This window comes from Petaurus breviceps, unplaced genomic scaffold (assembly GCF_028583685.1).
Source record: "Petaurus breviceps papuanus isolate PSGF00001 unplaced genomic scaffold, PetGlider_PUasm1.0 214, whole genome shotgun sequence".
Lineage (NCBI taxonomy): Eukaryota > Metazoa > Chordata > Mammalia > Diprotodontia > Petauridae > Petaurus > Petaurus breviceps.
In genome coordinates, this window is record NW_027185863.1 from 11,088,951 (window position 1) to 11,102,224 (window position 13,274).

The following is a 13,274-nucleotide window of genomic DNA, read 5'->3' on the forward strand; positions in this document are numbered from 1 at the left end:
AAACGCCTACTGCTGCCCAACCAGATTAAAATCTAATTGGAAAATGTTTAAAAAAATAAATAAAAATATAATACAACATAGATTATATTGATTTGTAGTTTCCTAGGTCAGTATGTTGCCCACAGAGATTCATGTCTACCACCCATCTCATTTTTCAAGTGAATTAGTAACTTGCCCAGGGTCACAGAAGTGTGGCAGAACTGGGATTGAAACATTGGGCACTGACGTCCAATCCAGTCTTTGCACAATATCATGCTTCCACCAAGGATTGGGGGTTTACAGACCCCTTCTTCCCTTAGTTTTGATTGGGATAAGTTTGGGTGGGGTTTTTCAAAAGGGGTTTTACTAAGGGGAAGGTAAAACAAAGCATAACCAAAATCATAATTCGTGAGTTACTGAGTCAGAAAATCCCATCCTAAATATTATGGTCTAACCACAGATGGCTTAAAGGAACACCCTGTTCTATCCTTACTCCTCACACTCAGTTCTCTCTGGCGAAATCAGCAGACTATTAAGTTTTATTCTAATTTCTGTTATGGGGCTCAAGTCACATCTAGGTCTGTCAGTCTGGGGGATACTTCAAGTTATTTAATCTATGGAGGTCTAGAACTCAAAGACTAATCAATCAAACCTTTCCTAGTTAAGTTCCAGCCATTTTTCCAAATATCTTTAATGACATCCTTAGGATCCTCCCTGGAAATGTGTCCAGAATCTTATCAAAACAATTTTATAACAATTATCAATACAATATCAATCAATTTCCATTGGTGACAAAGGCAGAGATTACTTTCCTCATAAGCATATCTTTGGGGAAAAAGATCAAGTATTGAAATACTTACAGGTACCTTCATTTTAAATTCATCTCTATTGAATTTGAAAGCAATGTCTGAGAGAGTCCTTTGTAAAAATCCTGTTGGTCGTAGAACAAGGACAAGTTGCAGGTTCCCTGGGAAAGATGCCTGTAAGTAAAAAGAAGATATTGCTTATAAACAACATATGTTACTGCAGCTCTAGGGTACAGTTAAAATTCCAAGAAAAACACCAATTCAAAAAAATCATGAAGTATTTTCTGAGCACTTAACTTGTATCTCTATTGGGCACCCTCCCCACAAGCTCTAACACAGCATCAGGTCCATGTTATTCACTCGTTTTAGTCATGTCCGACTCTTTGTGACTCCTCTGGATTTTTCTTGGCAAAGATACTCGAGTGGTTTGCCACTGCCTTTTCCAGTTCATTTTATAGATGAGGAAACTGAGGCAAACAGGGTTAATTGACTTGCCCAGGGTCACACAGCTAGTATGGCCAGATTTTAACTCAGGAAGATGAGTCTGGGTTCCTGACTCTAGGTCTGTGTTGACTGTCCCACTTAGCTGTCCATTGGGTCCAAAGTAGGTGCTTATTAAACATTTGTTCACAGATCAATAATGAAACATTAATTTAAGCAAAAGAGGTTGAGATATACAATTTACTATAGGTTTTGGTTGGTGAACATGTAGTTGATTAAAGAAAAATTATATTGAGTAGGCTCATGATGTCTTCTCTTAGTCCTAAATTCACTGGGGAAAGGTTCTTAGATTATATATGCCAGTTATTGTGAGTGACTAGATGATTTAGATATCATTTTGTGCAAATTAATTTTAGTAGGCTAAGATGTTTATATTTGGGCCAGCTAGGTAGTGCAGTAGGCAGAGCACTGGGCTTAGAATCAGCAAGACTCATCTTTCTGAGTTCAAATCTAACCTCAGACAGTAGTTGTGGGACCTTGAGCAAGTAACTTAACTCTGTTTGCCTCAGTTTCCTCATCTGTAAAATGAACTGGAGAAGGAAACAGAAAACCACTTCAGTATCTTTGCCAAGAAAACTCCAAATAGGGCCATGAAGAATCAGACACAACTGAAATGACCAAACAGCAACCACAAAGATGTTTATGTGTTTAAAACAACAACAGTTGTGCGTGGCTCAACAAAACAGGCAATTTGGAGTAAGTGGTCTTTTCTGATGCAAGAATGGCTCGCTGTATAGTAAGCAGTATTGCAGTAATCTGGAAAAATTCAGTAACTCAGGAAAAGTTACTTTATGTCACTGTCCATTAAAATATTGTAGTAGACACTGAGAACCTTGTAGCTCACTAACGGATTCTAGTAGACGTGTCTTTATCAACTCCAATGGATTAAAAGTTCTTTTGGGCTATAGGGATACAATACTTAAACACAAAGCTACCAGTAGGCAGAGACAGATACATTCTCTTAGGAATAGCAGGACAGTAGAATTGTAAACCCTTAGAAAGCATCTATGCTAATCCCTACATTAAGCACAAATCTTCCTTGACCACATCTCTGACAAGTGGTCGTACAGCCTCCATTCGGAAGGCCCCAGTGGTGGAGAATCCATTGCCTTCCCAAGTGGCCCCTTCTACTTTTTGGGCAGCTCTCTTTGGAAATTCTGTTATATTGAATTGAAATATGCTTCCAAGAAAGTACTGTGACTTTACACCTACTAGTTTAAAGAAAACTAGTTTGATTCCTCTCCTAAGCAATAGTTCTTCCAATATTTGAAGATAACTGTCCCATCTCTTTTATGCCTTTATACCGCAAGCCTAAATAACCATGGTTCCATTAACTGATCTTCATGTGGTCTATTTTGAGTTCCCCCAGGATCCTAGTCACTCTGGACATGTTCTAGTGCATTGAAGTCCCTGCTAAAATGCAGAACCTCAAATTGGGCACATTACTCTCAGTGGGCTCTATATCTGGTTCAGAATTCAGAACTATCCCTTCCCTCTTTGTAAACCCTAGATTTCTATTAATGAGTCAAGTACTGAATTTGGTGTTTTGTTTTGTTTTTTGGGAAGCCATGTCACGCTGAAAAATTCTCACCTTTTCACCAACTTAGTTCAGCTATACCTTCCCAATCATATAAAGGTTTTCTAGGGTGGGGGCAGGGGGGAGGAGTGGTGGTGAGACTGAAAATTCTATGCCTCCTGGTGTGCAAAAATGTCATTGTTTTGCTGTGACTGAATGCCTTCTGGCTCTACTTGGGCTTATAAAAGCCAGCAGATTTTCTGCAGGGAGAGCAAGGAAAACCTGAAATCCATTTCAGCTCATTATCTCGCTCTTTTGCTTCTGCTGCTGCCTCACTGAACAAGCCCAATCCCCAAGGCATTTGCATGTTTGATGTAGCCAAAAGCAGGGTTGGATGAAGAAATTCTTCTTAAAGAAATCCTTACTTCCTTGAAAGCTAATGGGAGAAGAAAAATAGTCTACTTCCCCAGTTCAAGAGAATAAAGGCAACTATGAGTGAAATCAATTAATTGCATAATTTGACTGCAACTTTAATTACTGGAGAAAAACCAAATGTGTAGGGTCCGGTCTTAATTTACGAGTAATAGAAAAGACAACAACCTGGTTAGTAGATGACCTCATGGTACTAGGCTCTGAGGTTTCCCCAGTGGATTCCTATACATCAGGGCAGCCTGTGTGGAAAATTCTGCTAATTAAAGCAGGAAAGTGTCTTTGGAGCCAAGAATCACAGGGTACTAAGGGAAATAAATACACTTAAAAAAAAAAAAAAGATTGCCAACTCCCTCCCCAAATCCTAGATCACAAATTAAAATGTCCTTCATTTTATTTTGCTTCAAAAATATTTCCTTCCATACATTTCTGGAAATGGGTGATCCTAGACACATCGACAATAAAACCATCAAAGGCAACATAAAAATAAGATTCCCTTACTCAGACAACTGTTTATTATCTGTGGCAAAGGAGACTATGGAAAAATAATTCAAAGCTAAATACCACAACTCATTTTAACCAGTAGTTTTAACTACCTTTCCTCCAACCTGACCTATTTATGTATTTTATTCATTCAAACTTTCGTACCTTTGGTCATGCTGTGCTTCTACCAGGAATGCCCTTCTTGTCCTATCTACCCACATAAATTATTTGAGGATCATCTCAAGTCCTCCCTGAAACTTCCCTGTTTTCCCCAAGTCCTTACTCTTCCAGGAAGGGCTCCAATTGATCCCTCCTCAATTTCCCCAACTGCCAATCATCTCTCCCTCCTCTAAAGTCCAATAGAATTCACTTTACTGATACTACCACTTATCCAGCATTTAGTCATATACTGCATTGTTATTCAACTTTTCATGAAGCACCTTATTTTTTCAGTTAGACTATAAGCTCACTGAGTGCAAGAACCATCTCCTGAATAGTTTTCTGCATGTTTTAGAGTGACCTAGAAAAATGCTGTGGATGTAGTTGTTCTCAATAGATAATTTTTGGATGATCTGGTTAGATACCCCCATCCCCCAACTTATGTATTTCAAGGCACAGTTGTTTGTAATAGCAGATATGACCATAAAAAATCTAATTCACTGTCTGGGGTCAATATTTATTCTGAAAGTTTTAGGGGTTTGCTTTGGCTATGCTTTTTGAGAAGTGAAAAGTTACTGTAGTATCATGTTACCTAGAAGTCTGAGCTAAAGTTTAAGTAGATTGTTCCAAATTATTCCTCTAATCAATTATTGATAAAATCTGCAAGTCTTAAAGTAATACTAGCACAAAGTACAAAAACGCAACTTGTAATTTCACCCCAATCAGAAATTATTACAGCCCTCTGTAGGCAGCATATAGTAGGGGCTCTATAAATAAATGTGGACAGAAGATACATGGCAGAATAATCTTAGAATTTCAGAGTCTACACTGGAAACTTTGTTAATAATGAGATGCTTTACTTTGGGGGCCAATATGCACACAATGCCATCCTCCAGAAATACAAGCTAATGAGTGAGTACCTTTGCAGTGACTACAGTCACAAATTTAAAACTTGGACCCTTAGGTGAAACTTTGTAGTGAAAACAAACAAAAAAAGGAAAAAGTTAACAGTAAAGAGAAAGCCACTGCCTGCTTTGCCTGTTCAGATATTTGATCTGAGTACGCAGTCCCAAACGCAAGAGCCATGTTTTATGTCTGAAGACTTAAGATATTTCTGGGTCACCTTTAATGAGTCAAGATCAAACTTACACCTTTATTTGTGAAACTAACACTATTATTTAGGGAAAGGAATTGTTAGTGATGTCTTTTGTGAGGTGACACAGAATCGTGTCCTCTGAATTCCCACACATCAAGTTTTGGCGGACCTCATGATTATACCTCAAGGGCACTTAAGTGGCATCAGTGATGCCATATTTCAAAAAGCAAGCTCCCTGAGGGCAGGCTGAACACAATTATTATTATTACTCTTTTCCTAATATCCATGCTCAATGCCCCAAGAAGCTTACTTTAGTTCAACTTTTAGGTAAAGGCAAGAAAAAAAAGATGGATTATCAAATCAATAATTTTATTTTCTGTGCATATCTTTCGATAAGCCAGTCACCTAAGTGACTGGTGACATTATAAACAATTTCCCTGTCTATTTTCTACTTCAGGATTTTGCATGCTTTTTTATTTAAAAAATTCAACTGATTATTTGTGATGGGGAAGACATTGTACTAGGTGTTGGGGAAAAATAAATGAGACATTCTTTTTTCTCAAAGAGTTTATAATATGGAAGAGGAGATGGTAGGGCATAAATATATGTTAAAATATAAAAGGAGAGAAGCACAAAAAAGTGATAAAGGTGCTAGGTCGATTTAGAGGGAAGAAAAACCCACTTTTCACTCTTGAAGGGAAGGGGGCAGGTGGTCAGGGAAGGCTTCATGGAGGAGGTAATACTTGAGTCTTGGGGTAGGATTTCAAAAGTGTAGGGTATGGCATAAGCAAAGGCAAAGAGTGGAATAGGGTGGAAAGAGTTTGGGGAATAGGCAAAGAGTGGAATAGGGTGGAAAGAGTTTGGGGAATCTCCAGTGTGACTGGAGCCCATATATACCTAAATACATACATACACACACACGGAAAAGAGTGAGAAATAAACCTGGAAAGGCAAGTTGTGTAGGCAGAATGCCCAAGGCTTTGACTACCAGGCTCTAGAGGCTAGATTTTGACAGAAAATGGAGAAATCATTGAGGGTAAGCAGAGAGGCAATGTGATCAAAGTTGTGCATTAGCAAATCTGCACAGGTAGTGTTGTTTAAGATGTGGTGGAACAGGAAGAAACTTGGAGGTGAGGATGTTATGCAGGAGGCTTTCCTAATAGTTTACGTGAAAAGATGTGAACTAAAATGGTGGCAGAAGGAAGGAATGGGAAGGGAAAGACATGACAGACACTGGAGGTATAAACAACTGTACTTAGGGACTGGGGGTTGTGGTGAGAAAAGAGACAAAAGGTATTCTTGAGGTTTCAAGCCTGGGTTAATAATGAACGATATCAGTGTTAGGAAGAGAGATAGGGAAGTTAAGAAGAGGGTCAGATTTCAGGGAAAGGTAATGATTGTGTTTTTAGATATGTTCCATTTGACATACTGGTGTGATATCCAGGGGAGATGTTTGGCAGGGGTTGGAAATACAGGAATAATGCTGAAGATAATTTAGAAGTAAGTCAGTCACCTAGAGATGAAAAGACTAGAGACAAAGTCATAAGGAGGAATTTTTATACCCAGGGCAAGAAGCAACCTCAGAGTTGAGGGGAAAGAAGGACTAGAGACCACTCCATAGGGGAGACAAAGACCCCTGGAAAAAAAACAGTTAGCAGAGGAGGTCTATTTGAAAGAGTGTTGTTTTGATCTTTTTTGGTTGTTTCAGTCACGTCCAACTCTTCATGACCCCATTTGGGGTTTTCTTGGCAAAAATACTGGAGTGGCTTGCCCTTTCCTTATCCAGATCATTTTAGAGATGAGGAAACTGAGGCAAACAGGGTTAAGTTACTTGTCCAGGGTCATACAGATAGTAAATGTATGAGGCTGGATTTGAACTCAGGTCTTCCTGACTCCAGGCCCAGTGCTCTATGTGCTGGGCCATCTAGTTGCCCATATCTATTGCTTTTACATGCAACCGTGAAATAAGATATACAGGCAATGGGGTATAGAAATCCATCTTGCCCTACAAGAAAGTAAGGGAGGTGTGGGGGAGGATATAAGAAGAACAGATTGGGGGAAGGGGTATTCAGTATGTTTGCTATCTTGGGACTGGAGGTAGGGAAAAGATGGAGAGAAAATCTGTAACTCAAAATCTTGTGGAAATGAATGTTGAAAACTAAAATATTAATTAATTAATTAAAAAATACAAATAGTTACCCATATCTGAGAAAGTACTGATCTCATTAATAATCAGTGCTCTAGTAGACCTTTCATATCTATTGGTAAGAGGTGACTTCTTACCCAAAGGAGGATAGAGATAATTACAAAAGATAAAACAGATCATTTTAATGACTAAAATTGAGAAGCTTTTTCCACATACAGAACTAATGCATCTACAGTAAAAGCCGAAGTAGTCATCTTTGTATTGAATTTCCCTGAGAAAGCATATGATATAAATACAGTTACAAGATATATAAGATTAAAAGCCAATAGATAAGTGGTAAAGGATATGAACAATTTTCAAAAGAATAACTGCAAACTATTAAGTCATACGAAAGAATATTCCAAATCACTAATAATAAAAGAAATGTAAAACAAAATGTCTACAAGGATTCATCTCACAGTCATTAAATTGGTACAGATGACAAAAGATGGGAAGTCAGTATTACAAGGGTCGTGGAAAGATAGGTATACTAATACAGTGTTAGTGGAGCTATGCATTTCTGTAATGATTCTGGAAAGCAACTTGGAATTTTGCAAATAAAGTGACCAAGATGTGCATATCCTTTGACCCAGAGATCCCACTCCTAGGCATATACTTTAAGGAGGTCATTTGAAATAAGAAAGGCTCCATATACATCAAAATATTCATAGCAGCACTCTTTGCAACAGCAAAGAACCTGAAACAAAGTAGTTAGCCTTAAATTACAGGACAGCTAAACAAATTGTGGTGCACTAATATCATGGAATATTATTACTGTGTTGAATGAAATAAATATAATGAAAAGAGAAGTGTAGAAACACATTAACTGATATGAAGTGAAATAAACAGAGCAAGGCAAATAAAATGCCCAACAAAATAAATGGAAAGAATCATCACAGTAAAAAATGAAGGTTGGAAAAGTATAAACAATAATCATGACTGCAAAGAGGAAATATGAGAAGAAATCTGCAGAGGTGTTGGGCGATCCACAGATGTGGAACACTACATATAATGTCAGATTTTATTAATATGGTGATAAGTTTTACTGAGATTTTTTTCTCCTGTGCTGTTCACAAATTATTATAGGAGATGACTCTCTGGGAGCAGGGGGAAGGAAGGATACAGGGAAAAATATAAATGAAAATATATTGATAAAAGCTATTTTTAAAAAAAATATAATATCCTTTAAAGCAGGAACTACCTTGTCTTTTATTTTTGTATCCCTAGAGTTTAGCACAGTGCCTAGGACTTCTTCATTCATTTAAAAAAATACAGAGATATAACTAGGTTGAAGTGACGAGGACTTAGCCCAGGGTGCCAATATTTAGAGACTGCTGATGACATTTGCATTCCTTCTGCAGCATACAAGAATTGTGGTTAGCATCCAGTTACCAAGAATAATTCTTGCTTTGGCTGCATTTCTGGTGATCTCACTCATCTTCTAGCCTATTCCCACTCCCTCAGTAGCAACTTCCCCAAATTTCGACTGTTGAAGCCACCAAGATATCTAGTTAGAACTCTCTTGATAAATAAATATTAGGGTAGTGTGTTTGAAGATGGCAGCTGTAATAACATTTCAGTCTTCCTTATGTTTTGCTTTACCTAGGTATTAGTGAGATTAATTTAACACACATTCTACCCATAGAAACCCTATTTATGTTATCTGCTTTTGTAGGGGTTCTGGTAAGGTTCTTTCCAAGTTAGAAATTATGATGGGGGCCTTGGTTGCAAACACAAAGTTGGTGGGGGTGAGAGTGTAACATCCCCTGAGGACAGAAATCATTTCCTTTTAAAAACATTTTAGCATCAAATTGTGCCTTCAAAAAGAAGGCATCTAATAAATGTGCCAAATAGAATTTACTGGCGTGAATATAACCTACAGATAAAAGAGAAAGGAATTAGATTGAGACGAAATTGGAAATATGGAATATAGGTTTTTTTAAAATGATAATTTCATACCATTACCTAAGGTTGAACTTCCTCTTATACAGTTATCCATAAAATCTAGATAAGCTTATTTGAGAAATCTGAGTTTTGCAAAATAGTTTTTAAAAATCCTGCTATAGCTTTAAGAAACTGTGCCCATGTCTGAGTACAGTAGATTTCAAGTTAAAGGATCTGGATTCAAATAACACTTATTATCTGTGTGACTTTGAACAGACTGCTTAACCTAAGTATCAATTTTCTTACCCATAAAATGAGAGAGAGGACTAGATTGGAGTTTCTTAACCTTTTCTGTGTCATGGACCTGTTTGGATTATCTGGTAAATCCAGATAATCTATTTTTTTTCTTATCAGGATACTTTTTAAATGCATAAGATAAAATATAAAGAGATTTAAAGGATACAAATTAAACTGAAATACAGTTATCAATTTTTTTTTCCTTTTTGGAGGGGGGAAGGTAGGGCAATTGGGGTTAAGTGACTTGCCCAAGGTCACATAGCTAGTTTTGTATTAAGTGTCTGATGCTGGATTTGAACTCAGGTCCTCCTGACTCCAGGGTCGGTGTTCTACTCACTGTGCCACCTAGCTGTCCCTATTGAATTTTTTTTTAAAGTTCATGGACCATAGTTGAACAACTCCTGGAGATAGTTTTATGGATTTTTTATGTTCATTCAGCCAAACTTTCTTTAATTGCTCCTATGATGGAAAAGTAACCAATTATACATCCAGCAATAAGTCATTTCTATAAATATATTTTGTTACCTTTCTATATGCAACTAGAGTAATGAACCCAAAGGCAGAATTCCTAAAATTCTCCTTGACTCATGTTTCCTAGATTTTATATAGTTATTTATTTTGAAATATGGATATATAAGTCCTGTCTTTATGGTCCAGTATGACATGGAGGTAACCCTAATGCTGGAAAGGTTTCAAAAACATACTAAATCTGTTTTCTGAGACCAAGAATCTGATTGCCAGTAAGTGGCCAGTGACTAGGGTATGAATTCTTTAGTCATGGAAACAAAGCCAGATACAGAATTGACCTCAATCAACTTGTGGCCCCCTTCTATAGAAATGGAGGCAGAAAAGAGGGCAGAAGTTTTTGAACTTTAAAAGCTTTTGAACTTTAAAATAGCTGTAGGTCCTCTTAAATGTGAGAATCTTGTCCAGTGACCAATGAATGGTATATTCATTTAAAGCACATAGTATTGGAGGAACTAGATCATACTAAACTTGACATTCCACTATAAATAAAACAAAATAATGGGAATTAGAGCTAAATTGAAGACTCACTCAAAGGTTCTCCTTGGAGAGGAAAATAAAGGCATTGGTGGAATAGGTTTTATTGTTTATCCAAAGGCAATAAGAAACACTATAAAGATCCTGACATGGTCTCCAAATTAAATCAACATATTCACTTTAATTCAGTGACTTCAACACAAAGGTGGGAATAGGTGAGGACAGCAAGAAACATTAGAAAACATGGACCAGGAAAAAGGAATGAAAGAGGCCATATGATTTTAGTAACTCTAAATTTCTGCTCCTAAAGCCTCTCATTGGTCCATTCAACATCAAGTTCATAACAACCCCCAAAACTAAATATACCAAGTATCCCAAAATAGAAGCTTGCATTATCAACTCAGCCTGTAGTGCCAAAAATAGCTCTAAAATTAGAGCATATTATGTAAGTGTTAAATTTCATTGTAGTTGCCAAAGATACTTACTGATCAACAGGTATATTTATCATCAACTCACTTTTTTTGCATCACCATGTGGCAAACTGTGTCTTTTTGGTTTTGGGGGTAGATTTTCTAAGCAAGAAATTCAGTGAGTTCCATTACAAGGTGATACATTTTTTTTAATATGTAGCAGCTCCCAAAAAGTTTACTAAAAGCCATATGGTTATCTTCATCCCATTCTTCCTCACCTCAAACTTACCTCTGGCCTCCTATTCTGGAACACTGGGTTCCTGATTATGGTAGTTCTGCATATCTAATTTAGGCTCAGGCTAACCAAGTTGTTTTCTGAGTATCTTTATCCCATGCTACCATTTTTACTTGTCCCCCATGCCTTGCTGCCCCCTTCCTACATCTTGTTCTAGGAACAGTAATCAAATCAATTCTATTATTCCTGGAAAAGATGAGTAATTTACAAGCAGAATAGTTTCAGAAAAACCTGGGAAGACTTATATGAACTGATGAAGTGAGCAGAACCAGAAGACTATTGTACATGGTAACAGCAATATTTTAAGGATAATCAACTATGACAAGATACTTCTCAGATCAAGATAATGATCCAAGATAATTCTAAGGGACCCATGACAACAAACATTATCTACCTCCAGAGAGAGAACTGATGGAATCTGAGTGCAGATTGAAGCATACCCTTTTCATTTTCTTTATATTTGTAGGAGGTTTTGTTGTGATATATTTATATATTTATATTTTGTTGTGTTATATTCATAGGAGGTTGTGTGTTTTCTTTTTGCAACATGGCCAATACGGAAGTACATTTGCATGACTGCACATGTATAATTGATATTATATTGCTTGCCTTCTCAAGGGGTGAGAGGGATGCAAAGGAGGGAAAGAATCTGGAAGTCAAAATCCTAAAATATGAATGTTAAAATTTTTTCATGTAATTGGCAAAAATTTAACAAAATTAAAAATACGATAAAATCTAAAAATAAAGCAAAAATAAAATATGTCCTGAAAAGATGAGTCATTCAATGGCTGCTCCTGTCAGTTCCAAGACTAAAACACCCCTGCCTGACCATTATTCTTCTGTATGTGTTGTCTTCCCCTATTAGCATGTAAACTTCTGGAGGGCAGGGACCATCTCATATTAGCACTCTGCCTGGCACATAGTAAACACTCAATAACAAACAATAATAAATATTTTTTTTTCTTATCCTTTCATTCACACTAAATTAAAGAGAAGCTATAGTGTGAATTAGATGAATAAATGAAAAAGTATTTAAGTTTGGTATGTGGCAAGCACCGCCCTTAGCTCTAGCTTGTAATATAAAGCAAAGACGGCACATCCAGCTAGGTGGCATAGCAGACAATGCTCTGGGCCTGGAGTAGGGAAGACCTGAGTTCAAATTCAGCCTCAGACACTTACTAGCTAGCTGTGTGGCCCTGGGCAAGTCATTTAACCCCAACTGCCCTGCCTTTCCCCCTCCAAAAAGCAAAAAAAAAAAAGTATAGTTATAAAAATAAGTGCAGTTATAAAACTGTACTTCAATATAATTTGTTTCCTTTCTAGTTATATGTATTTTAAACATTTCAATACATTATGAGGAGTAGAGTGTGAAAGGGGACCATGATAAAGACCCATTAAGAATCCCAGCTTTAATTGGTAGGGAGGATACTCATACTAAGGAAGTCACATGTTGTTGTAAAGTGTTGTAATTTGCCCCATATTCTGGGAGGCTCAGAATTAAAAGAAAGTAGGAATATCAAAATAAAAAAAAAGTCAGTAACAGATTTAACTACAAAGAATAGTTTAGATTACATTTAGAAGACTATAAAGCAGCTTTACACTTTTGCCCTTTACCCTAGGACATTAATTCATTCAATGAACCTTTTTATGGACCGGCTTGCCTGCCATTGTGGCAAGGCCCTTGGGAATACCTAGAGAGATACTTTACAGTTCCCATTCTTCTTAAGAACTTAATAGGGGATATATGTACACAAATAATTAGGATGAAAAAGAGAGTGAGATCAATTCAAAGGACGTGGGTAAAGAGATGGGAGAAATTTGATGAGGGAGAGATCAGTTTCACTTAGGAGCAGGACGGGGAGGAAAGTTTTATGGAGCAGGTTCAGTCCAAGTTGGAAGAGACTTCAAGAGATGGAGATAGGCTGAAGAAAAATAGATGACAAAGTAGATGAGTAAAAGCTGAACGAGAAGTATCATTATACCAAGGCCTCAATGCAACTGCCACTATCAGAGGCTCCATACTTCAATTTTTAAATATATTTTGTTTTTTTCCTCAATTACATGTTAAAACAATTTTTAACATTTTTTTTTGTCTTTTTTGGGGGGGAAAGCAGGGCAATTGGGGTTAAGTGACTTGCCCAAGGTCACACAGCTAGTAAGTGTTAAGTGTCTGAGGCCAGATTTGAACTCAGGTTCTCCTGACTCTATTCACCAGGCCACCTAGCTGCCCCA

The 13,274-nt window shown here is 37.1% G+C and overlaps 1 protein-coding gene across 5 annotated transcripts in view; it reads right to left on the reverse strand.

The window, feature by feature from the left end:
• The window catches only part of MCF2L (MCF.2 cell line derived transforming sequence like), a 386,575-nt gene that overhangs the window by 55,959 nt on the left and 317,342 nt on the right, over nucleotides 1-13,274 (reverse strand). For all 5 annotated transcript variants that reach the window (XM_069094090.1, XM_069094093.1, XM_069094091.1 and 2 more), the window contains one exon: nucleotides 840-959. In XM_069094090.1, coding sequence (XP_068950191.1) covers nucleotides 840-959 — 120 coding nt within the window. The remainder of the gene's footprint in view (nucleotides 1-839; nucleotides 960-13,274) is intronic.